Source organism: Rhinolophus sinicus, linkage group LG05 (genome assembly GCF_036562045.2).
Source record: "Rhinolophus sinicus isolate RSC01 linkage group LG05, ASM3656204v1, whole genome shotgun sequence".
Lineage (NCBI taxonomy): Eukaryota > Metazoa > Chordata > Mammalia > Chiroptera > Rhinolophidae > Rhinolophus > Rhinolophus sinicus.
The window spans coordinates 19,672,330-19,698,833 of NC_133755.1; the positions used below are offsets into that span (position 1 = coordinate 19,672,330).

A 26,504-nucleotide genomic window follows, 5' to 3' on the forward strand; every position below is an offset into this window, starting at 1 on the left:
TCATTTTGGGTTAAATTGAATTAGGCTTTTCTATATTCTGATTTAACTTCTCATAAAACAGGTTTCTTTCTCCTGAGGTAACCTCGGTGCCTTTTGAGTAATAATATGTAGGACAAGCCTTTTCAAAAACACCAGGTGAAGTCTCACTTTCCTCGGGTCTTTTCTGAGGTTCTAGACCCAGGTGCTTCTTCACACTCTCTCCTTAACACTCCTCTCGCTCAGTCCCTATGAGAAAGGGACCGTACAGTCTATTTTACAGATGGGACTCAGAGGGGTCAAGGACTTCAGTGAAGTGTTCAGCATTAAGTAACCCAATGGCAGAGGCAAGTCCACACCCAGTGGACGGAGTGGGAAATCACATTCGCTGAGTCCCAGCCACCTGCCAGAGACTGTGCTGGGTATTTCCTTATGTCACTATAGTTAATCTGCAGAAAAACCCTGACAAGTAGATGGCCTCTCTCTATAGACGAGGAAACCGAGGCTTAGAAAGTTTATTCTACTTGATCAAAGGACTACCCCTGAGGCAGAACCAGAATGTGACCCATGGCTGGATAATGACAAAGATCCAGCCATTTTCCATCCCATTTCCAAGGCTTCAACAATCTCAATCCAATATATTTTGGTTATTAGACCCAAAGACTGCGACCTCTTCAGACCTGCAAAGGCTTCTCCACTACCCTAAGGGGACAAATCAATGTTTCCTCTGTGTCAGTCCCACTTTGCAAAGTGACTATGACCGTCAGAAGAATCCAGAGATCTCAACCTTAGTTTACATACCTGTTAGTACCCAAGAGAATTTAACAATTGAAAATGCAATGAGAAAAAGACACACTTTCCAAAAGCTGCTGATCACGTAGTTGAAATCACTGCTGCCGACTTTCTAGTTACTCCCATCATGGAAGAAAGATAAGGTAATGGAATCTCCTGGAAACCGTTTGCCTGCTGAGAGGAACGTCAAGAGCTGTGAAGAGAAAGGTCGTGGCAGAGCAGTGAGGATGGTGCCAGTGTCAGTCCTGCAAATACCGCAGCAGATGAGAGACTTCAGAAGGTCTATTCTCCTGTTACGTTTGGTTTTCTGCATTTGAGAAATGAAGGCAATGGAGCATACACCCTCTATGGTGCCCTCTATCTGTGAAGGTCATTGATTCTGCAGGGCTCATTCTGGGTCAGCACCGCCAACCTTACAGGCTGTCAGTCACCTTCACTCCACCCCCTGTAAATGAGGGCTTGTGGCCATCCCAAGAAGCAGAGTCGCTGTGGAAGGAGGCTGAGTGTGTGTACCACTCAGTGGGGACTCAGTTTACCTCAAGATTCTCAAAAAATTCAGAAGGAAAGTTTAGGTCAGTTTTATAGATGACTGTTCTAGGGTGAATGTGAGTGTGAATGTGTGTTTTCATGCATTTTTATCAGTTTGTACCTATATTCTAGAACCTTCCAGGGTATGGGCCACGTGTCAAAAACTGAATCCATTAAAAGTTAGCTTTAGGGCATTATCCTAGTACAAAAGGCAGCCATTCAGAAGAATGTTATGATAACTGGTCAGAAAAACCTGTGGTGACCCTGCCTAGAATGATGCTGGATTCCCTTATCAAACCCCCTTGTCTGTAGGGGAGCTGACAGGGAGTACCCACCCTGACACAGAGTCTGAGCATGGAAATCTAGCCTCTAGGAATGGGTGAGGCTACCAGAGCAGTCATGAGCAGGACCTGTGCTGGGAAGCCAGCATCAGCCACTCACACAGAGATGGGCGCCTGCCCAGGCAGTGTCCACACCACCCCAAGGGGGTAGCAGGGAGCGGTGGTATACTACGAACACTCAGGTCTCCCTGTGGGTGGGCTTAGAAAACCCAATAGCTCTCCTTTGTTTCCAGACTGACCTCAGGTTCCAAAACAATTCCCTGGGTCAAGGCCTTTTATGCCTTTTGATCTTGACCCTGGAAAGCCAGAGACCTCCCACTCGTTTCCTCAGTCACCTCAGTCAATCTCAAGTTAGGAGACAAGCAACTCTTTTCGTTTTCAGGACATTTTTTCACAGGTTGGCCAATGTCCAGATGACCATGGGGCGGGGGGCTTAAGAGCAGCTGCTCTGGGGCAGGTCTACAGGAACCACTGGTTAATGTCACTCAGTTTCAGCCCATCACGAGGCTTGGAAGCAAATATTGCAGAGTGAACAGGAGAGTTACAGAAAAAGAAAAGGACACCATATTTAATCCCATGATACTTTACCCTTCCTCATTTTGTCTCTTATCATAAGTGTTTCCAAAGTCAAGCCTGAGGTTAGATTTAAGTTCTTGACTCTGGCAGTACTGAGGGTGTGTATTTATGGAAGAGCCCCAAGTCTCAAGGGAAGGACCTCCAGGAAAGCCTTGGGAAGTCTTTTCATAACTGATAACATTTACTGAGGGCTTTCTGTGGTCAGATGCGAGGTCAGGCACCCTACATTATTGTCTTATTTAATCCCTATGAAGTAGGCAGGAATCCTAGCCCCATCCAACAAAGACGTTGGGGCTTAGAGAAGGGAAGTCCCATCTGAGGTTACTAACAGGAAGTGACTGAGGGGACCATCATTGACTTGCTTCCTCCCTAGGACCCCTGAGGTGCTGATGTCAGTACCTCACCAACAGCAAATTGAGAACTGAAAAGGCAGCAGAGACAGCTCCCGTCATTCACAGCCACAGTCACTGATAAGGGAGGAGACGTGCAGTGAGTGAGACAGGACAGGAACTGGGCCGCTAGAGGAATAGGCAGGCCCAAGCTGGAGGCAGGACAGAAGCCAGAGTACCCGAGCTGTTCTTGAAGGACCAGCTACCACCTTTATCAAGGTGGACCTGGGATGCCCTGGGTGAGGACTGAGTCAGAGTCCACATTTCCAGGATGCAAATCTTACCCCCAGCTTGTGTGTGACTCAGGAAGCCACGGCTCCACGTGTAACACGTAAGGACCAGGGCTCAAATTCTCATCTAGGTTTCCTGACATATTCCGGGATATCTGCTGTGTTCAGGTGGGGCTAAGGGCCCCAGTTAAGGGAGCTGAGGGTGGGGTGGACAAGATTTCTATGGCCATCAGGGGCCCATGAAAGAGTTTATCCAATTGGATAACTGGCCACGGGATCTGCATCAAAAAACAGAATTATCAAGTTTGCTGAGAGTTTAAAATATGGCAATATGATTGTGAATTTATTTTGGGATTATTTTCCTGTCTCTGGTTATCCTGACCTGATATTTCATCGCCAGGATGCAGATGGCCTTGACATTGGGCCTGACATTCCTCAGTTATTGAATGGTGTCTCCTCGGTCCCACCCAGCCCTACAATCTTTCCCTGTGTGTCTATGCCCATATGTGTTATTCATTAAGTGACCCTAACATCATCATGATTCTTTCTCAGGAACACAGCACAAGACCTAAGATTTGACTCCCATTCCACCCCGTCATCTGTACGGTACAGCGCCTCTCTCCCTCTCTCTGAGCTGCGGTCATCTCCGTGATAAGACTAACTTCCCAGGACTGCTGCGAGGACTCAGTGAGACGATGCACATGCTTGGAATGGAGAAATTCCCAGCACATAACAGCTGATTCAGAATTCACACAGTCATGCCCCTTTTTGAACAGTTTCACGTTTACTGAGAAACAGTATTTATATGGGGTATTCTAACCGATGGCACGTGGCCATTCCCTAAGTATTTTGTTATACCTTGAGAAGGCTGGAATGTCTGCCTTTAGGTGATATTCACAGAGGCAGAGGCAGTTAAACTTGAAATCACATCTCAGGTTAACCGCTTCTTCCACTGGACAGATGAAAAATACCAAGACCCAGGCAAGGGAAAAGACTTGCCCAGGGCCACGTGGCTGGGCAGAGAGTCCTGCACACAGAGTGGAGGGCATTTCCCCTGGCTGCGGAGGCCTTTCCGATTGCCATCCTTTCCAGGCAGCATCAGGCCTGGGCCAGGCTGTATGGCAGAGTTACTAAATCACCAGCTTTCACTTGCTCAGGCTCAGCTTACTGGCGCATTTAAGCTGAGGCTGGATTGCTTTGTGGATGGCATATGAAGATGCCAGCATATTCCTGACAAGCCTGATTTGTGTATTCAGCAAAGAAGCATATGGAGTGTCATGAACATGTGGCGATGTTTTTCTAGAATAAGCTAGCAAAAACATACATGGCTAGGTTTCAAGTATCTCCTAACGAGTCAATGGCTCAAATAATCTCCAGCAAGGCCTTCTGGATCCTCGCATTCTATAGGTACTCTTCTGCCAACAAGCTGCTTTTCGATGGTTGCAAAGCTCCCTGCTGGAAAGCAGGTCTATGAACAGGCCAGAAGGTACGGTGAAAACAGAGGGAGGGAAAGCAGCAGTGGCCTAGGAGCAAAGGGGGAAGATCACTAGAGAACGCTTGGAAACTTCCAGCTCTGGGCCGATCTGCCTTGTGGTTTTGGGCAATTCATTTAACCACTTGAGCCTTGGTTTTCTTGTGTGTAAACCTGAGAGATTTATCACAATAATGATGCAGATAAAAATCATATCTGCTGTGGTAACCAAATAAGGAAATGAATGTGGAAGTGCTTTCTTAACTAAGCGATCCTGTATGTGGATGCTCTTACCACCTTGGTCTCCTTGAGTCGCAGATTTACCACCAGCAATGGAGGAATGCACTGCACTGACTTGACCTTGGAGGACCCAGGAGATGCTGATTGGCGCTAGTACCCTCCTCCCTTTGCTCTGCTTTGTATCAAAACTTCAGGGAACACCCAGGTGTTGGGGGAATAATTGGGAGCATAGGTGCTGCATGGGGTCAGGCTGCTCAAGGGGAAACTCGGCTGTCACTTTAGTACATGCGCATCTCAGGACAAATTACTTAAATTCTTTGTCTCTCATTTTTTCATCGGCAAAATGGGGATTAAATCAGGGACCACCTCCGGGAATTGTGAGGAGGATTAAATGCAACAGTACTCGCATCAAGCACCTATTGTAGTGACTCGCACATAGTTTACTATTAAATGATGGCAGCCATCAGCCTGGCTCTTCAGGTGTCTCCAGGGGTCAGCACGGCAGAGGTGAGTTCAAAGTCTACATGCCCAGCACTGAAGGCAGGAAGCTTTGACTCTGTCAAACCTTGTTGAAACCCCTTATCAATCTTTGCTTTCTCACATGCTGATCAAGCTTCCTTTTGGAAGTGAAGTCACACTAGATCTTGAGTAAGAAGAGCTGGGTTCTAGCCCTGGCTCTGTGGTGTAACTTTCAGCCAATCATTTAACCCTTCTAGGACTCAGTTTCCTCATCTGAAAAATGATGCGGTGGATAAAATGATTCTCAGGTCTTTTCCTCCTCTGCCATTTTAAAACCAATTTCAACTTTTGGACAGATGGCTGAAACGAGCTCTCTAACTTGGCTCTAGCTAGCTGGTCAGCAGAATCCCCATGGTCCTGACTTCCAGCCCATGCTCAGATGATTATGGGCCTCTTCTTCCCCCTTCTAAGTTATCTACTAAAGGGGCACTTAGCCCCCCAGTCACCTTTGATATCAATCCACCAGCTGCCATCAACATCTGGTCACTCATTTCATAAAACTAAGTACCAAATCTGGCCTCTGCCTGCCCCCTCCCACAACCACTATTCATTTGTCATGGGGCCCCAGAACTGAAATCATTCACTTCCTTCCCACCAGCTTGCTCCCTAGAATGCATCTGGGAACCAATCACCCAATTCAAGACATCTGTTTAGCTCACTTATAATCAAGCTGCAGTGAAGAAGGGCCATGTCTCCTTCAATCAATCAATTATATAAACACAGCCTTGAAAGGCAGTCTTGGAAGAGGGTATGTAGCACGCATGCCCACAATGGTGGGAGATAAGCACCAAAAGTTTAATTCTTGTTTCTCTTATATGTGGCCATAACAATGTTACAGAATGAAGAGATGGGAGTTTGCTTTTCATCCCAGAACGGAAAATTGAAAATAATTACAATCCCAGGTATTCTGAAGTTAACTAGGCCAGCCTCTTCATTTCACAGATGGGAAAACTGGAGCTTAGGAGGGTGAAGTGACTTGGCCGAGTGGAATAGCCTAGGGTCTGGAGAAGTAAGAGTGAAGACAGAACGCAGGTTGAACTCAGTCCAGTTCTCTGCCTGCAGTTTCCAGAAAGTATTCTTGTAAAACATGGGATCCCTAAAAGAATAAAGCAGGCTCCAGAGAACATGGTAGAAACCCTAGGAGTATTTACACTGCTCAGCCTGCCATCCATCCAGATGGGATCATTCCAGAAGCCGGAAAGTTGGAGGAGAGCCCTGAGTAACGTGGCCTCCACGACGAGCAGAGAAGGCTGATGGTCATGGGAGGTCTCTACCTCAGAATACGCAACATGGCCCTCACACTTACTCTTCCGTCGTTGCTGGTGAGGATCGTCTGGGTGTCGGAGGTGAATATGGCTTTCCTCCCTGGTGCCAGTCTCACAAAGCAAGCAGATACGAGGCTGCCCGGACATGGGCTCCCTGCCCTCCGGGACCCCCAGTCCAGGGGGACAGATGGACGTCCTCACACCCGACTCTTATAGTACGCAGGCACGGTGAGGCCATGGGACACGGAGCAAGAGAGACTTTCTGCCTGGGTGGACCAGAGGCTCCTGGAGGAGGCAACTCTGGGGCTCCATCTTGAAGGAGGAAAGGATTTTGACAGATGGCCATGGTTTAGCTAGGAAGTTTATTAAGAACAGAGGAAGGAATAAGGTTATTGCAGGCAGGTGGGGAACTAGGATTGTTTATGTTTGTGTAGTTGTACACATTTTGAAGCTGGACTGCACAGGATTAAATCCTAGCTTGGAGACTATCATGATTAAAGGTAAAGTGCTTTCAGGTCCCAAAGGGAAAAACTAGGGACTTAAAGATTTAAAGGAAAAACCCTCTAACAAATAGAGCTATGCCACCAAAATGGAGGCTGTTGACCCTTCATTCCTCTTCAGAAGGCACCCGGGCTCTGAGCACATGGAAATCTGTCCTGACAGTCTTCCCAGTGATATTGTCAATTGGAAATCATGAACATTCCCATGTTTCGCATGACGAACAGAATCAAAGAGAGTGGTTTACTGGCTGAAGGTAATACATAACTCACAAGAATCAGATCTGAGAAGGAATTCCACATCTCAGATCCCAACTTGAGTTTCTTCCCCACGGTTCCACGCTTTGCTTTCTGGCAGAGGCTGGAAGACCACTGGCTTGGATGTTGTAAAGGAGATTTAAACAGGTAATGAGGAGGTGAATGAAAACCTGTGGTTCCCAAACCTAGTCCTACAGTCCCTAGACTCCAGAATCTCGTTGTTAAGAAGCTCTGTGGGTGAGCATGAGGCAACTATGCTGAGCCCGGCCATGGGTTCATCCACACCAGACTGGTATTGACACTAAACTGATGCAACCCTTAGGACAGTGTGAACCCAAAGGGCAGACGGAGACCCAAGGAATTAAAGTGATGAGATCGGTAAAGCAATAGACAGGAGTGACATGTGAGGAAATGCTTTGTAGTCCAAGCACTGAGAGAATATAACGAACCGTCATCTGGCCTCTGCTCTGGACTGCTTAGATGTGGGTTCTGCCAAGCGAATGGCCTGGGTTTGAATCTCAGCTTTGCCACCAGCCCTGGACAGATCACTGACCTCTCTTTGCCTAGTTTCTTCATTTGTAAGATGAGGCTACTTGACTGGACTGCCATGGGTCCTGACAGCTCACAATTTCCATGATGTTCTCACAGACCAAATTAGTCTAGTCATCTACTCACATGGGCTGGTTAACGTCCTGTTAATCTGAGGTCTCTTCTGACATAGTTTTACATCCAAGGCTGCTCTTGACAAAATATTTCATTTTAAGAGGATTTCCTCTCATTTTTCTCACTCTTGATCAATCATTTTCCTGCATTTGTTTTCGACACATGTCTTTCTAAGCTGGTTAGAAATGCTCTGTGTATAATATCTCAGATGTCCCAAAGCTGTCAAAACAAAAATTCCTCAGCTCACTCATGTATGCTGAATATGCTTTTTTAGATTAAGGAAAAAAAAAAAAAAAGCCTTCCCAGAGTAGTTAAATCAGCTTTGAATTCTAAACCAAAGTATGTCGAGCCAAGGTACTATTTTCCCTTCAGACACATGTCTTTTCTGAAACGAATTAATATGACTTTCGGGATAAAAGGGGTGGTGGGAACATCCCTGTATTTCACTCAAACAGAGACCCTCAGGGGCTGGAAAGCTCCAGGGTGGGAATTGAGAGACTTGAGTATACTCTAATTTGCCCCTGGATTGTTCAGGAAATGTTGCAATTTCATCTAATTTCTATTTATTAAGAACCCAACTGAGGACAAAGCATTAGATTAAATACTGGGAGGGTAAAAGCGATCGAGATGTGGATTCCTTAACATCTAGTAGCCTATAGTTTAGGATTCAGGGCCACAAATAACTAAGATATGAGGGAAAGCGTGACATCGGACATACAGAGTGCTGTGGAAAGGCATGGCATAACCTTTCCTGGTGAGAAAGTGGGGAAAGAGGGAGGTCTACAACCTTGCAGGCTGTTCTAATTTAGGGTTAATGTGGTCACCAGCTGCTGGCTGTGGATACTCACTACCTGGTTTCCAAAATGAAGCTCTCCTACAACAGACATTCTATATCATTGCTAAAACTGAAAAGCCTTATTTCCCAAGCAAACCTTCCCATCAGGTTTGATGGCTCCTCAGACCCAGGGCTACTGCGCACACATATAAAACGATCATACAACAAGAATTTAAGAAGCACCTTCCAGATGGATGTTTGGAACCATCTTAGACCTGTGATAAAAGTGAACTAGGCTGGAATCTCTATGAGGGTCAGGGGCAAGTAGCTTGGCAAATTGTAGACACTCATTTGATGAGTGGATGAATGCTAGATGATAGGTAGGTAGATGATAGATAGATAGATAGATAGATAGATAGATAGATAGATAGATAGATAGATAGATAGATAGATAGATGCAATATTTAACATCTTCTCTGCAGTCAGGTTGTATAAATTAGACTTATCCACGATTGCTTTATCAGGTGACCTAGTTTACATTTGGGCCATAAAAGGGATGAAATGCAAACTAGGAAAGTGATTTGGTTGAGAAGATACATCAGGGAAGCCCCAAGTTTTGTGAGGATGGGCATCGTTCAATGGGATTATTGGAGAATTTGGGATGTTCGGGAATAACATTCCCTGTACGCGTCAGCATCCTCTCAGATTTCAGGAGGGGGACAACCCTAGTGTTGTCAAAAAATTCCAGCGATGTTTTTGCACCAAAAAACTCCAAGTAGAAAGAGGTATCTGGGTAGCCTGGGGACTCCAGAAAAGCTCTGGGGTGGAGGCAGTGTTGAGCTGAGCCTTGCAAGCTGAGCAGGAAGGCTCTAGGGACACAGGTTCGAGGGAAGGAAATACAAACCAATTGGGGACAAACTGGAATGAGAATGTAGGAAACGGGGGAGGAAGGAAGAATGTAAAATATAAAATGTATTTGCCAGGGTGAGGAAAAGCCTTCTTACAGTCCTTTTTCTACTCTATCTCTGGGCAACATCAACAGACGCTTCCTTCATCTAAAATTCTAAGTGCCCTGGGCCTCTGCGGCTACACCACCTTCCTACAGTTCCTATTTCCCCATCTCTGTTTGCCCCGCTCCTCTTCCTCTACTTACTTCCTAAATGCAACACCCTGGATCTCCTCTGGGTCTTCATCCTCCAACCACCAGCCTCAACCAAAGTCTCTATGCTAATGACTCCATCTCACCTCTCTTCTCAAATCCAAGACCTGGATTTACAACTCTCTCCTGGCCATCTTCACCCGGATGTCCTGGAGGCCCTTCAAATATAGCCTGTTCAACACCGATCTCACCGCCTTCTCCTCTCCCCCCAGATGTTTTGGTCACCATCTCTCTTTGCCAAATATTTCTTCTCCTTCCTGTTTCAGTTAACAGAATCTCTATCTGTTCATTGTTCAAGCTGGACTCTCCTGAGTGGGCAACCAAGACATGCTTAGCCCATGGCCAGAATCTCTCCCAGATTCCTCTCCTACCCTTTTTTTCCGACCGATGCTCCAAATGTACGATCATGTCTAAACCCCAAGTACACAGAAATAACTTTCTCCAGGCTCACCCCTGCTGCTTCCTCCCAGGTCCTCTACATCCTGTCACTGAGCTCAAACTGTTCCTGAACATACCTTTGCACACTCACTCTCTCTGCCTGGAAAGCCCTTCCCACTGGTCTCAGTGGTCCCTACAGCCCAAGCCCCAGCTCAGCTGTCTCCATGTCCAAATGTCTACCTTCCTAAGTCCTCTACACAACTGGCCCTCTCCCTGTTCCAGGGAGCTTTGAACATGCCTCTCTACTGCACCCATCACAGAGCAGGAAAGTCTGCCTCTTCCTCGAGAGCACCTTGAGGGAAGGGAGTGTGTCCTATTTGTCTTTATTACTGCCATGCCTAGAGCATAACCAGGCATACCATTGGTGCTCACAGAATGTTTATACCCATCTTCTCATTCTGTGTGGTGTCAAAGACACACTAAGAGGAAAATCATGCAGGCAGGTAGGGATGCAGAAATGACCCTCAGGAGGGAGGTCAAAACTGGACTACGCATTAGGGAGCCAGCCACCTGCCCAGGAGTGAGAGCTGAGGTCATGTTTGTAGGAGAAAGAACACATGGGCAGAAGCTCAGACAGCCCTGCCTGATCTTCTCCATGTTTGTCCTTCTGTCTGTATCTCTCACTCTCGGTGTCTCTACCTCTGTCCCTCACCTGTCTCTCTGTTTCTTTCCCTTTTGTCAATGCTTCTCCCTCTCTGTGACAACTGTTTTAAATGGATCTCTTTTGACTTGCTTTTCTTGCCTTTGTGTCAGTTGGTCAATCATTAAAACAAAACAAAACAAAACAAAACAAAACAAAACTTTCAGCCCTGACAATGGTCCACAAGGGAGCTGGGAGCTGCTTTTCACCGATGCCAGGCTCTTGAGGGCAGAATGGCTGATCACGGCCAGGCACATTAAATATGTAATTTCAGAAATGTGATCACACTGACTTCCTGCCGGAGCTGTAAAGCATATCCCACAGGGGGCTGGAGGGCCTTTTCATTTTCCATTTTTTATTCTGCGGTAGGTTCACTTTGTGTGTGTGTATGGGGCGGGGGTAGAAGTATATTTAATTTACCCAGTCTTTTCAATCAAAGACATTGATACATTAACAGGACTGGTGATGGTGGTAGCGGCAGCTGGGACAGTAATTAAAAAGTCTGATTTTTCTTTCTTTCCAAAAGCACCAGTTCCTAAATTGGGTGAGTCCCATGGGCTTGAAAGCAGACAAAGTTTTAATAGAACTTTTATTTAAAGCCCAACAATGGTTTTGTTGTGCCCTGATGTTGGGATGTGGAGAGGAATCTTTCTTTTCCAAGAGTCAATGTTTTGGACATTGGAGGACTGGAGGGATGAAGAATTGTATTAGTTTATTAAAGCTGTCATAACAAAGTATTACAAACTGGGTGGCTTAAAACAACAGAAATGTCTCCATTCACAGTTCTGGAGACCAGAACTCCAAAATGAAGGTGTCGTGAGGGCCATGCTCTCTCTGACAGCTCTAAGGGAGAATCTCTCCCATGACTCTCTCATAGCTTTAGGTGGCTGCCAGCAATCTGTGGCATTCCTTGGCTTGTTGATGCATCACTCTAAACTCTGCCTCCATCTTTCCATGGCATTCATCCTGTGCCTGGGTGTGTCTTTGTCTGTTTCCTCCTAGGAGAACACCAGTTATATTGGATTAGGGTCCCCACTAATCCAGTACAGACGCAACTCTATTGCATCTGCAAAGACCCAAATAAGGTAACATTCACAGGTACTAGGGGTTAGGAGATCAATATATCTTTTGGGTATACACAATTCAACCCATCACAGGGACCGTAGTCTATGGGAGTGAAGGCAAGACAGCCCATGGGGCCTGAGGACCTACGCCATGTTCAGGAAGAGGTGAATTCCTTGCTCTCCTGAGATAGTCTCAATTTGGTGACATGAAGTCTGGGTCCTACAGCTCCCCAGATCCTGGATATCAGACTGGTCATTCAGTCCAAACACCAGGTTGTCGAGGAAATGACAGTCCTGTCACGAAGGGGAAGACCTCATCTTTGAATTCATTTTGTGATGTAGTAGAAAGAGCACTCAAGTTGGAGTCAAAAAAATGTGGGTTCAGTCTCTCCTAACTGCTCACTTGCTCCATAACTTGGGAGCACATTAATAAACTTCTTTGGCCCTCAATTGACATTTCTATAAAAATGTGATATAAAACAATTTCCACCCACCACAATTTTATAACAAGCTTAAGAGAGAAAAGGGGATCTGAAAGGGTTTTGTCAAGTACCAAACTTATTTTTTTAAATAAATGAAAATTCTCTTTCTCCTCTTCATCTGGGCCAGAACCTTTGGTTATTCTGTTTTAAATGTTGATCTGATTCTTACCACATCCAGAGAGGGCAAACGTGAATCACAGCTGGGTAGGATTCCATCTGTTCTGTGGCTCTAGACCTCAGTAACTTCCAGTAGGTCATCAACCCCCCCTTGTCCCCCCGTGGCCTTAATCTCTTAGCACCTGGCGCTACTGGATGGAACAGATTTTTATCTGGGTAAGTAGTCAGAGCCCAATCCTGTAGTCAAGCTGATAAATAAGTCTTAAGGCATCAGAGCTGATGATAAAAGGAAAAAAAAAAAAGTATTTCTTCAGGTGACTTCCCTCCTTCAAAGCCTAGGGGGAGGAATGTACAGCTGTCAGCTTGTTGATGATGAAATTAGCACGCGCCCATCATTCAAGACAAGAGGTGAGAAAGAAATGGAATCTGATACCAAATGCCACTGAAGATAATATATTTTACACAACATAAAAGGCCCCAACATAAATGAGAAGAAATATAGAGAGACTTCAAAAAGGTAGGCCAAACTTTTTCCTCAAGCAGATAATTACAGGCTCAGGGTGAGTAAATCTTATTAGCCTTTCTCCACCTTGTCTCTTGTCATAAAACACTGGTGAGAAGAAAGCCACACTCAATTCAGGACTGGACAGCTTGCCTGAGGGGGCGGACCTGCCACTGTCCATCACAATGTCTACTCCCAGTGCCCCATCTGCCTCCTCCCCAGCAGCAGGTGAAGACAGACAGCCCAGTGCAAAGCTCCGTCACTCAAGTGCCCACAGCGACTTGCTGGGACTTGGTTACTTCTCACTATCTGAAGAACTATCCCTTCAGGCAGCAATTTTCCAGTCAGATTTCTCTGCCCAAGTTTGAGGCCTTAAAATTAATGAAGTTGTTAACATTTCTTAAAATGTCTTTCATGGCAGGCAGTTGAAAGGTGTGGATTTATCACCAGTGAGCATGCTGGCCTCTCTGGTTCATAGAGAGACCTGGGTTGAGCCCCCACAAACATCCTTAAGGAGACAAGAGTCTAGGCCTTAACTCTGCCTTCAGTCTGCTCTGCAGCAGGTCTCAGGGTGAGTCCTCAACCTCTGTGCTCTGGCGTAAGCCCCCAGAGGCATTCTTTGTGGCAATAAGCCTAGCTGCCTACAGAATGATTTCTTTGGATTCTGAGGCAGGAGCAAGTCTTACTCATTTTTCTATTTATGTCACCTCCAGCATCTGGCACTGGACCAGGCACACAGAGGTGGTAATGGCGGGGGTGTGGCGGAGGATGAGGTGGGTCTTTATGAGTCTCAGCGGAATTAAATATATAAGATGAAGAGACTCTGAAATTACCACTGAATCCAGTCAAGGAGCCACCAATTAAGAATCAGCTCTTCACACCCTGTCAATCAACAGCAATGATGGTGCTGATTTTGGCACCCTCCTCGAGCACCTGGATGATGTCTGGCCAGTGGTTTGGGTCCTCTCCTCTGTCAAGAAGGGAAATCATGAGGATTCCAGGTAAAAGGAGAGTTTAAAAGAGATCTTGGGAATCCTTCAGGCCTACTCCTTTTCTCCAAGGCAGCATGCCACCCCACTCTCATTTTACAGATGAGAAAGATGAGGCCCAGGGAGAGAAAGTAGGTGTATCAGAGCCACGCAGTGGTAGGGAACAGCTTAATAAGCTCCAGTGGTTTTCTCTCCCTGCAACCTCTTTCTGGATGCTCCACAGAGAACAAACGTTAAGGCCCTCTGTGTCACGCTGGATGGTAGACCTGCCTTTTTGGGACATTCTACATTTTATAAAAGGTGTCGTCCCATGGAGATACTGAATGACTTTAAAAGCAAATTCAAAAATTGTATCCCAAGACCAGCTTTATCACAAATCTGGTTAAACGGCAATAACAATAGAAGGACCAGATTTCAATTATTTATAGACACTTGCCCTTATTATAAGATGACATTCAACGTCTGGCTTAAATAAAATCAAGAAATAATTCTTATCTGGAATCTCCTGACAACTACTGATCTTCCTCTCCCACTGGGGAGGCTTAAGAGTAGCAGGAACCATCCCAGCAGAGTATAATCCTAAATCGCCCTAGGGTTTTTGAGGCATTTATTTTTTTAAGTTTGAAATGAAAGGTACAGTTAATATTAACCAAGATTAACTGCATTATGGATGAGGGACGGCAGTGAATGGAAAATCTCCGTTAGGTGCATTTTAAAAAGCTCAGGCCCAAGGGCAGAGACTCAGTATATGGAATAAGTAAATATGCCCAGAGGGGATCTAGAACTCAGCGCTGTACAGGGTTCATAAATACTTCATTGAATCTGGCCGGATGAGAGAGTTCCTCCCTGGAAGCCGTCTACATTCATTCCTTCATCATGCACAACCTTTCTGGGTGTCTTCGACGTGCTGGGATAAAGGGAAGAGCAAATAGCCTAGTGCCTGCCCTCATGGGGTTCACTCTACAGAAGTTCAAGAGAAGAAAAAATGTCCACCTGGAAACACATCAGCTGTCCTCCAAACCTGTTCTTTCCTCGCGGAGGCTCAGCTCCTATGAGCTGTGAGGATGAGCACGGAGGGTAAGGAATCCTACCATGTAAATATGGCCTCCTGGGGGCTCCTAGGACGCGACCTAGCAGGCTGAGTAGGCAGCCCCTGGGAGAAAAAGTAAACACAGGGAAGAATCCTGGTTTTGTAGTTGGAAAAGCCACTCTATGTGATCTTTTTAAGCTCAGTTTCTACATCTGTAAAAATGGAATGGGACCTGGCCTCCTTACCTCTTAGGCTGTTGCAAAATCAAAGGAGCTGAAATAATATCTAGGAACATGTCTAGGTACCTTTAAGGAGTTACCCAAATGTAAGAGAGTCACTGGAAAGGCCCAAGAGACCTGCAACCCTCATCATAACAATCCTCTCTCAAGAGATCACCATCATTAGAAACACTCAAGGGTTAGAATTCTATATCTAGAAAACCATGCAAATAAGCACAACATCTAATAACTGGTAAGGCGATACTGGGAATACCACACACCGTAAAGGCTGGGAAGAATGGGATATGGCAGCAACAAAGCCCCTGGCTTCCTTCAGGATACAGAACGCAGCTATGAGTCTGGAGAGGACAGGCCTGAGTGGAATGGTCTGGTGGCGTTGGGTGCCAAGGGAAGACTAAGGGCACAGAAAAACTTCCTTTGTATATAAGTTGCTGAGGGGTCCATGGAGAGACATGAATAACAAACTGAACATCACAGCTTCCTTAATTACGAGATGGTGATTGTGCATCACAAATAACTATCAAAAATACACTTACCATATCGGCTGCGATGAGACAGGAAAGGGAAGGAATCTTTCATTATCCAGGTCAGATTCCAGGCAAAAGAATCAGGAGGAAGAGAAGGCAGATTTGTCGGTGGCGCTAAGGAGCTGTGACCTGGACATAAAAACAAAGAGAATATTAATCCACGTGCTTGGGATGTGTCTTTTAGCTGTCTCTCATATCACTTATAACAGAAAGTTCATAAGAGGCTATCGTGACATCCATTGGAAAATGCGGGGGGAAAGACTGAGCCACTAGAGTACTGAATTGACCTCAAGACCTCAATGCACATTTTCTACCAAGGGCAGCCAGACCTAAGAAGTCTGAAGCCTATGACCAAGGCCATGCCAAAGGTCGCTGGGAGACGAACTAGAAGCCAGGCTCCTTAATGGCTTGGTCCGAGTTCTACCCAAAGTCTATTCTACCCATAAGCATTCGTTTGACTTCATAGAGAACTTCAGTCCATCTCATCCAAATAACGCCTCTACTTTATGTTCAGACTTGTAACTTCACCTAATATTGTTTATGTGGGTTATCGTCTTATCAATGAGAGCGTTGAAATTGCACTCAGAAGTTACGAGTTTTGGGCAATTATGTTATTGCCAAAGACAAACAAATGAAAAAGCGGGGTGATGGGTTTTCCCACATTCAAGAGTCAGAAAGCCACAAAGGATTAATGTTTCTGATTTGTATGAGAGAAAGAAGGACTGAGAGAAAAGGAGCAAAAGCAACATTATTCCTTCACTTAACGGTACCTCCGGTGGATTTTATGTGGTGAAAAGTAATCTCAGCCAAGGCCATCTAGGTCTACTTGGGGGCAGGCTTGAGATTATTAGACTTTTAAAAAATTAAATTAATCTACAAATCAAATGAACATGCACTGCATGCCCTTACGCAGTTCTTCCCAGAAATTCCCAACGCAGTCACTATTTGCTAATGTTTTATGGCAAGTAAAGCTTTTTCTGTTAAAGAAGGAAGCATTTGAAAATAAGTTCTGTGTAGTAAATACATGTGGAGCCCAGACTCATCTTTCTGGTCGCATTGCTACAAAATGGCTCAGGAGCTATGCTCGTGTCAGAGAGAAGCCATCTCATTTCACCCTCACATCATCTCTGCTTTATAGATGGGCAATGGGGCTGAGAGAGGAGAGGCTCAAGGCCAGACAGGTCTACTTGGGGGCAGGCTTGAGTTTATTAGACTTTTAAATAGTTAATAATATGAACAGAGCACATATGAACTAGGTACTATGCTAACTGCTTTATATGTGTGATTACATTCACTTTTTACAACAACCTGGCGAATAAATACTATTCTTGGTCCTCATTTTGCAGCCAGTGAAATTGAGGCAGAGAGGGTTTAGATGTTCTGACTGTGGCCACAGTAGGTAGGAGAGTAGGTTGGAGATCAGAGTCAACAGACCAGGTTGGTCTGATGCTACACCAGCTTTCATGGCCCCCCACAGACTAGTGCAGGTGGTTCCCCAGTTAGCTACAGGGCCATTAAGGGCCACCGCAGGACAATGGCTAAGGTCAGAGGTCACCACTGAGCATGCTCCAGAACAAGGCAACAGTGTGAGGGGTCTGAGAACATGCTGGCAACCAACCCCCACAATGACTTTCATGTGACTAAAAATTGGCATTTCTATGTCTGAGTCATCAGCGTAGCTCAAATTTTAAGTAATTTTGAAGCAACAGGAAGATCAAGCCTCTCTGTATTTCCCTATTTCCAAGTGAGGTCATTTTTCTTCACCGTGCAGTTGGGGAATGGTATTGACTTCTTCCTGGATGTGAAGCCCCAAGCGGATGGGGCTGGACTTCAGGAAGCACTTATGAATCTGTGAGTGGGCAGAGAGTGACGGATGACTTGTACTGTGGACAAGGGCCAGGTTCTATATTCAGGGATAATATAAAACTCTGAAAAAGGAAGGGCTCTGAGGACTGAATCATGGCCCAGAGAGGAGCTATGGGCGTCACTGTGGGTCACCTCTAAAGACAAGCTTAAAGCATTGTGTATTAAAAAAAAATGCCAAAAAAATTGTTGGACGTGTTCAAAGTTGAATACGGGAGAGAAAGCAGGAATTTTTATCTCACCCTTACAGGAACTCCTAGAATTTCTGCCAGCAGGCTGAGCTCACATGATCCCCAGAGGGAGGTGGGGAGTGATTTACGGGATGAGGCTGGGGTACTAATGGAGAGATCAACCAAAAGGATGAGCCTCTTCACCTGAGAAGGTGAAGACCAAGAAAAGCATGGCCCACATGAATGAAATTGTTTGCCAATATCAGACGCACTGAGACAGATGTGAGTTCTAGTCAAAGTTCATGGAATAGTTATAAATTTAGAATATTAAGAAGGAAGTACTTCTGCATTTAACAAGTGCAGAGAAGAGGCGGCCTGTCCTTCACTTTCCCTCCCCTTCCCATCCTGACCCCTAGTGGGAAGAGGGGTTTCCAGCATAGAGAAAAGTGATGCCATGAGAAGCAATTCATTTAAGCAAGAGGAAAGCTGGTTTCTCTAGTGCTTCCTTCTGAAAATGTGAGGATCCAGAGTGAAATGCCCCTGACCAGCACCGAGGTCTGGGATGAAGGTGTGAGTTATTATGCTAAGCGAAGTAAGTCAGACAGAAGAAGTCGAGAACCATACGACTTCGCTCATATGTGGGATATAAAACTGAAAGCAACAAAGGGGCAAGACAGAGACACAAAACTCATAGACACAGACAACAGTTTAGTGGTTACCAAAGGGTAAGGGGGGAAGGGGAATGGTAAAAGAAGGTAAAGGGGATCAAATATATGGTGATGGAAAGAGAACTGACTCTGGGTAGTGAACACAGAATGTGATATAGAGATGCTGTATTACAGAATTGTACACCTTAAATCTCCATAACTTTTCTAATAATTGTCACCCCAATAAACTTTAATTTAAATATATATATATATATATATATATATATATATGGCGATAGAAGGAGAACTGACTCTGGTTGGTGAGCACACATTGTGATCATAGATGACGTATTATAGAAATGCACACTTTAAAACTATGTAATTTTACTAACCATTATTACCCCAATAAATTTACTTTAAAGAAAAAAAAAAAAAGAAAAAAATGGTAAATACCGGGGGTACCAAAAAAATGTATACAAGTGGACACGTCGGTCCATGTTGCTCAAGCAGTAGTTCGCCATAATCAGAAGTGTCTGGACGCTGATGGTAACCATTTTGAGCGCCTCTTGTAATTGCAGAAGTCAAACGTGACTTGTATTCAGCTTTTGTTATCAGTATATATTGAGTATTACAATTTCAATACCGTTTTCCTTTCTTAAAAAGTGTATATATTTTTTTGACACCCTCTGTATACAGAAAAAAAAAAGAACCCGCTGGCTCAAGAAGAGTGTATGTTGCACCCTGGAAAAGAGTGGTGAAAAGGCAAGCAGAGGAGAAAGTAGGAGCAAGAGCTTCCAGGTTCTCAACTGAGGCCAACGGGTGATGGCCGAGACCCCCTGAGGAAAGCAAAGCAAAGAAATGCATCTGGACCGAGGACATTATTGATTGGCTACAGGTAGGATTGTTTTAGGGTTTTGTTTCCTTTTTTCTTTTCTTTTTGTGATACCCTGAGTCCTTTCCAGGCAGGGTGAAACCCACTCTTTTCCCACTGTGCATCACCTCGTGTCCTCAGTAGGTCCCAGGGTTCATCACTACAACAATTCCCTTGCAAACACGGCAACTCCTTTGCCTCCTTCACAATTGTCCTGAGCAGCTGAATGTGGTGGTGGGAGAGGACGGGAGCAGGAGAGGAGGAGAAATACACCACAGTGGTGACAAGCCTCACTTTAAATTCATGACCACAACCCTCAAGAGAACCCTCAGGACTGACCAGGAATCCTACTGCATTCCCTGACAAATTCAATTCACCTTCCCTCTCTCCAGCACCACCACTTCCTACTTTCTCTTACCCCTCAAACCTCCAATTGCCCCCACTCCTCCGCATTCTCAGCTACTGACCTTGTTTCTTATTTCACTGAGAAGAAAGAAGTCAGTCTACCAACTTACAGGGGTCAGTGCTCATATATGCTACCTTCTCTCCTGTTATAATGGATACACTCTGTACACTCACAAGCAGTCACAGCCTCTCCACTTAGGTGCCAATCTCATCCCTTCTCAAGGAACCTAGTCTTGCAATAGTCCTTCCCCTTTCTCCTCCATCAGCAATTCCCTTCTCCCCCTCTACCGAGTCAATCTCATCTGCAGCAAATAAATACCATCTTAAGAAAAAGAGAATAAAAATGTCCGACCTTCACACTCTCCTTCAGCCACTGTCCCATTACTCTGCTCTTCCCACAGCTCAATCTCTTAAAAGATTTGTCTATGCTCCTGTCTCCACTTTTTCCCTCCCATTTTTCTCTTAGACTCAATAAAATTAAGATTGTCTCCACTACTCCAGGCCAAGGTCATCGGCAAGCCCAAGTTGCGGATACAATGGCTATGTCTCAGTCCTCATCTTACTACACGTCTCCGCGGAGCTGGACCTGCCAACCATCCCTGCTTCTTGGCTGCCTCACACGGTCCCTGGTTGCCACCGTCCTCGCCTCCTAATTCAGTGGCAGGTCCTCTTTCCTATTTTATGTCAGATCCTCCCCATTTTCCAGGCTGTACCAAAGGAACATGGTCTACTTTCCAGCAGCAAATGCCTAGATTTCATGGCTGAATCCTGTTTTCATCACAATGGCTTTAACCAGCTGACAATGATCAATGACCATGAATTCCAAGTGACCTCAGGACACAAGACCCTTCCTGGACCTCAGTGAACAAGGGACTCATTTTAACCAATCACACACAGACTTATGAGCTCATTTTCTTCTATCCAAAGTGCTGATTTTCAGTTCTGATATTAGCACGACCGCCATGTAACCCTCTTCCTGAGGCTTTAAAAACTGACTTTTATTCCTTAGAGAACTACTCAGTGAATTTCTCCTTGCCTGACACATAAATAAGCTTGGCTTTTTTTTTTTTTTTTTTTTTTTTTTTTTTTTTTAATTCAGGGAAAGGTCCTCTGTTCTGTTATTTGACAGTTGTTAAAAGTTGGGGAACTTGGGCCTTCTGTCTTTTCCATCTAAATTCACTCCCAAAACGAGCTCATCTAATTTCATAGATTTCAGTACCATCAATATATCAGTGCTACCAAATTTATATCTCTAGTCCCAAACTCCCCTGAACAGCAGAATATATAACCAACTACCAGTCTGAAATCCTCATTTTATTGTCTAAGTATCTCAAACTTATCACATGCAAAAATAAATACTTGTCTCTCACCTAAACCCTAGGTGTTCCCCAATTCAGAAAGTGATTCCTTGGCCCAAAAACCAAGGAGGAATCCTTGACTTCTTTCTTTTGCCCACACCCCACATCAATTCATCAACAAATCTTGATGCCTTTACCTGACTTTTCCCCCTTCTCATCTCTCCCACATCACCGCTCATCCCCACTACTGCTATGCGCTCCCAGTGGGTCTCCCTGATTCTACTACAGTACTGCTCACCTTTAGGGTGTTTTCCACATAGCAGTTAGATGGACACTTCAGCCCTGAAATAGCTTTCACATGTATGCCATGGCCTACCCCTTGAAGACCTCACATGACTTGGCCCAGGGGTCTGGCCTCTCTGACCTCATTCCCAACCATTTCTCCCTTGTTCATGGAGCTCCAGCCCCATGGGCCTGCTTGTTGTTCTTCCTACTCTCCAAGCACACTCCACCTCAGGGCCTTTGCACTGGTAGTGCTCTCAGCCTGGGAAGCTCCTCGTCCCCAGACACACATCGTCATGCCCTCTCCCTAACCACGTTTCTGCCCAAGTGTCACTTCCTCAGAGATTCTTGATCATCCTGTAGAAAACTATCACGCCCCCATAAGCTACTCTTTCTCCTCTTGCCCTGCATTTATTATTTATTATATTTGTATTAATTTGTTTATTGTGTATGTCCTGCACTGTATCTCCAGTAGTGACTGTATCTCCAGTCACTACTACATCCCCTAGCCTAGCACATAGTAGGCACTCAATAAATATTTGTCAAATGAATGAAACCAGAGCCCTCAAGAAAATTATTAGCTCTGGTATTTATTAGCTGTTGAACTTCAGGCTAATCACATACTGTGTAGAACCTCCATGCTCTGAAAAAGAACAAGAATAATGTATACTCTACCACCTCTCGGGGTTTTGCAAGTGCCAGATGAGATAATGTGTGCATGACATACTCTTTAAATATCAGGCATGCCATTCTTGAAGTTTTATGCTTTTTAACTCTGCTTCAGAATCCAAAATGAATGGGACTCCTGGTTCACTTCCTATATCCGGGGATCCTGAATGCAACGTCCTAAAATCAAAAGTGCTCCCAGAGAGCTGCTTCTCTATTATTCACTAGTTAATTACTAGCTCTGCCAACTGCCCGTGATCTCTGCTACCCCCATTTCAGCCCGTTGGCAACGTCCCTGTTTCCATTCTTTATTTTTACATGTCTCACTCTGCCTATTTATTCCTAAGCCAATGTATAAAATATAGTGAATAGATCATACACACATTGGTATAAATAATAAAGAGCTATGTGTGTGTGATGGTTATTTACACGAATGTCCTGGGTTCACTTGCAAGCATGTTTTACAAACCTACATCAATAAAATGTAAAAATGCCTCTCTTCTCAACACTCCTTGGAACTGCTCCTGCCTCGCCTTGTACATGTTTTACTTACTTATTTTCCGTCCAACAATAAAACAATCAGTGACAGCCTGCTAGTCTTTCCCCCTTAGTTGAAAACACACTTAATAATGCATTCTTGTACAATGATTTTGTGTCACACAAAGCAAAGCTTAATGTGGCCAAATAAATAGCAGTCTGGATGTCCAATGGTGGTGACGAGCAGTCAGAGCAAGGCCGGGCACACAGGGCAGGCTCCTGTTTGGGAGTGGCAGCCCCAGAGAACCGGTTTCAGGATTCACCGTGCTGAGCCCATACCTGCTCAGCCAAAGAAACCTCAGTGAATTTAGACAACTGGTAGAGTCAGCGGTGATGTTAGAGTTGTAACAGGCAGTTCATTTAGTCTGAAAAGCAGAGATGATTTTCAGAGTAAAGAACGGGAGAGTTAGCAGATGTGGCCTTTCTTCTAAACACACAGGCCTCTGCACCTTCTCTCGGCCTGGACAATGAGAGGGTTGAGCTCGCTGTTCACTAAGGTCCTCTCCAGTTCACACATTGTCGGTTCTCCATAGTTGGCTTTCACATTTCCTCCAGCTGGCTCATTCAGAGAGGAGCTATTAGTGTCAGGGGCGGAACCTGAATGGAGCTAAACAGCCCCCACTGCATCTCACCTTTCTCTAAGCCCCACTCCCACTCTGCCAGGGAAGGTTTGCGCTTTCTTGGTAGCGCGATCCTGAAGCAAAAATTATTACCTCCTATAATATTCTCTTGTGCAGTTGAAAGTCATCATTTCAATGCATTTCTTGCCTCTCCCCAACCCCAAAAGGACCCATGTACAGTTACTGAGTTCATTCAGTGGTGAACATGAGTCAGTTATTGAAAGCAGGCGCCCATTCCCCAGGCACAGCATTAAGGACTTTTGGGGGTGATACAAGGGAAATTGCTATCACGGTGTTGTGCAGGAGAGCTTGCTCGCTGCACCATTTGTCGTGCAGGGAGGCCGGCGGGGTCTCTGCTCCCGCTCCCCATACAAGAAGGCAGGATATGGTGAGGCCAAAAAGGAACACCCACGGAGCCATAGGTAGGGGAGTCATACCACTATATTCTCTCTGGCGGCACTATACTCTCACTGGAGGCTGGATTCACACTGTCCGCAAACCGCCATCCACGCTTGCCAGCCCAGCCACCATCTCCTTGCTAGCCCCCATTCTCTCTCTCTCCTCTAGCGTAGCCACAGCAGTTATATTAGTGGCCAATGGCTCACTGGTTACAGCTGACGGCCAACTAGCCACAGCTGATGGCCATGCAATCACAGTTGATGGCCATTTACTACCTGAGCCAGCACCTGTCTATGTGAGGCTGAGAGCCTGGAAACTACTTTTTGGGGTTTGGCCCCACACACGGCCTCTGCCTTTGGTGAGTGGGTTACCTGCAGGGTATACGAGACCCACACCAAATAAGGGAATCGCAAAGTGGGTCCTGCAGAAATGGCTAAAATTAGCCTTCACATTCTGGCCACTACTCACTATTTCAGCCTTATTTCCCACTCATGATCCTTTCACTTTCCATGGTTTCAACTACTCATAAGTCTCCAAACTTTTGGCCATGCTGATATCTGCTTAGAATATCCTTCCTTACCCTTTGCTTTCCTAAATCCTACCCCTTCTTAAAGGCCCAACCCAAATCCTTCCTTCTCCAAGGTTCCCCATCCTCCCTCAGCTGAAGCCCCAACTGAGCAGCTGAACTGGGATTCAGAGTGGCCAAAAAAATGTGAGCTGGGCCTTCCTGCCTCCTTAACCACCAAGGCTTATTTCCACTTAGGACAGTGACATTTAGGCCATTTATCAAACATGTTGTTCAAGCTGCTTTGGTTGATCCTGACAATGGAGTACCATACTATGTTAATTTCACTTACAAATCTCAAACTCACAGTTAGAACAAATTAGGAAAATACTTTCCATGGGGGCTGTTGCTCAGTCTCATGTATAATATGTTTCCCAGGGTCAAGGTCAGGGTCAAATCAGAGGCATCTCTTGACCATGTCTATGTAGGCCACCAGTGACTCACAATTCATTGCCAAAGCAGCTAATGAAGGCAATGTGACACTTGATGCCACTCCTTCAGAATCTGCCACATTTTGACTTATCTAGCGATGACCTCACTTTCCCAAGCAGGTGCTCCTGACTGGCCTGTGAGCCCTGTAACATCTCCTCTCGCGCCGGGGTCTCTGCTCCAGGTGTTCTTGGTTACGGGTCCTACCTACCTAGCTAGTGTGGACTCTCAGGGTGGTAGCAAAGGAAGACTAACTGGCATTTGTACTAATCCAAGAGAGTAGTGGAGATGGTATCACTCTCCAGGTAGCGCTATTCTATACACACACACTCACACACACACCCCCCAGGCCCGGTGCTTCCATGAGCAGGGCTACATGACTATCTATTCTGGGCCCAAGTTTGTAGTTTGCTGGTACTCTATCTACTCTTTAAGAAATTTACTCTACTGTGGTTTCAAGCCTATTTTCTCCTCCCAAAACATGTTGACTAGAATAATAATCGGAAGGAAGACTTTGAACTGCCACCAGGCCTTCCATGTCGTGATTTCAGAGAGCTTTATCGGGCACTAAATAATTAATATACTGCAAGTGACACAAAGACCCAGCAGCTGGGAAAACCAAGTCTATCAAGGAAAGATCTTGCTCTCTGAGAGCCGGGGAGTGCCTGTGGGGCTGACCATCCACCAGTGAGGCCCCTGTCTCTGTGTAAATTAGATAAGAGGTTAACAAACTATCCAGAAACAACTGGCTCATCTCTGGACTTGATGTTTCAAGTTGGGAAGTGAGTTACCAGGGTGACCCCAGGGGAGGGCATGGCCTACTTTCATAAGAATTGGTGAGCTGCCGCACAGAAGAGTTGATACTAACTAATTACACATTCATTATGATCTATGACTCACTGATGCCTTTCGGAGCCATTCACTATCATAGCCCTCACAATAGTCCTGTTAGTTAACCCCTTTTACAGATGAGAAGATGAAGGCTCAGAAAGCACCACCGCCCTACCCCAGCTCACATGGCTAGCGAGTGAGAGTCAGGATAGGACATCTCACTAGGACCCCTGATATATGACCAACCAGCAATGCCACTCGCCAACACAGACCTCTTAGAGATGATGCTGACTGCCCTGGAGAACAGCTACACTGTGTCAAACAGCAGAAAAGCAGATCAGATTACAGATGCCTGCAACAATCTAACTGAGGACGACAGAATCCCTTCGGGTCACCCAGGAAGGTGACCTAGAATCACATACCTTCAGTCAAGGCAGCTGGCTCTCTGGGGCTCAAGCTCAGCGAGCACTGTTTCCATGGCAACCACCAGGTATGATGCTTGGCCCCAGAGATAGGGCCTTAGCTGGTCCAGGGAAAGGATGTTTGGGATGGGGGGAGGCAGAGGGAAAGAAAACTTTCCACTAACTTCCAGCCCTTTCAATTCTTCTTTATCTACTCCTCTCATTTCAAGAAAAGAGTCTATCTTCCAGGAAACCGCACTTTTAAATATCACATTGCTCAGAGCAAAGACCTCTCACCCACGGCTGGGCACATTTCCAGAGACTGGAAGCAGAATGTTCTAACAGGCTGGTATGCTAGATAGACAACTGGGTTCCTGGGAACAGTGATGGTACTGTGAGACCTTGGATAAGCTACTTAACCTTTGTGAAGCTTTGTTTCTCTGCATATAAAACAGAACTCATCATGCTTTCCCATCCAACTTTAGGGATGTTCTGAGAATTAATGAGACAGTACATACAAAGCCCTCAGGCTCTTTTGAAGGAAGACACACTAGAAATCCTTGTGCTGTTACCAAGGGGCATTGTCATGACGATACATTTTAAAACATTCTTCACCTATATTACTAAAATAAACTCAGCTTGTATTAAAAATAGATAGGCCAGTAGCCTAATTTGCTTCTTATTGTCCTGATGCTGCATTTCCCTTTTGCTTCCATTCATCTTGCACTGTGAACAACAGTGGTCCACGTTACCCTTGACCCCTAGGCCGAGACCCACGGTGAGAAAGTTGTGAAGGACTGTAAAACCCATATA

General features: G+C 45.4%; 1 protein-coding gene across 1 annotated transcript in view; it reads right to left on the reverse strand.

Moving 5' to 3' along the window:
- The window catches only part of ALK (ALK receptor tyrosine kinase), a 636,280-nt gene that overhangs the window by 437,937 nt on the left and 171,839 nt on the right, over positions 1-26,504 (reverse strand). The window contains exon 2 of the mRNA XM_074331841.1: positions 15,717-15,836. Coding sequence (XP_074187942.1) covers positions 15,717-15,836 — 120 coding nt within the window. The remainder of the gene's footprint in view (positions 1-15,716; positions 15,837-26,504) is intronic.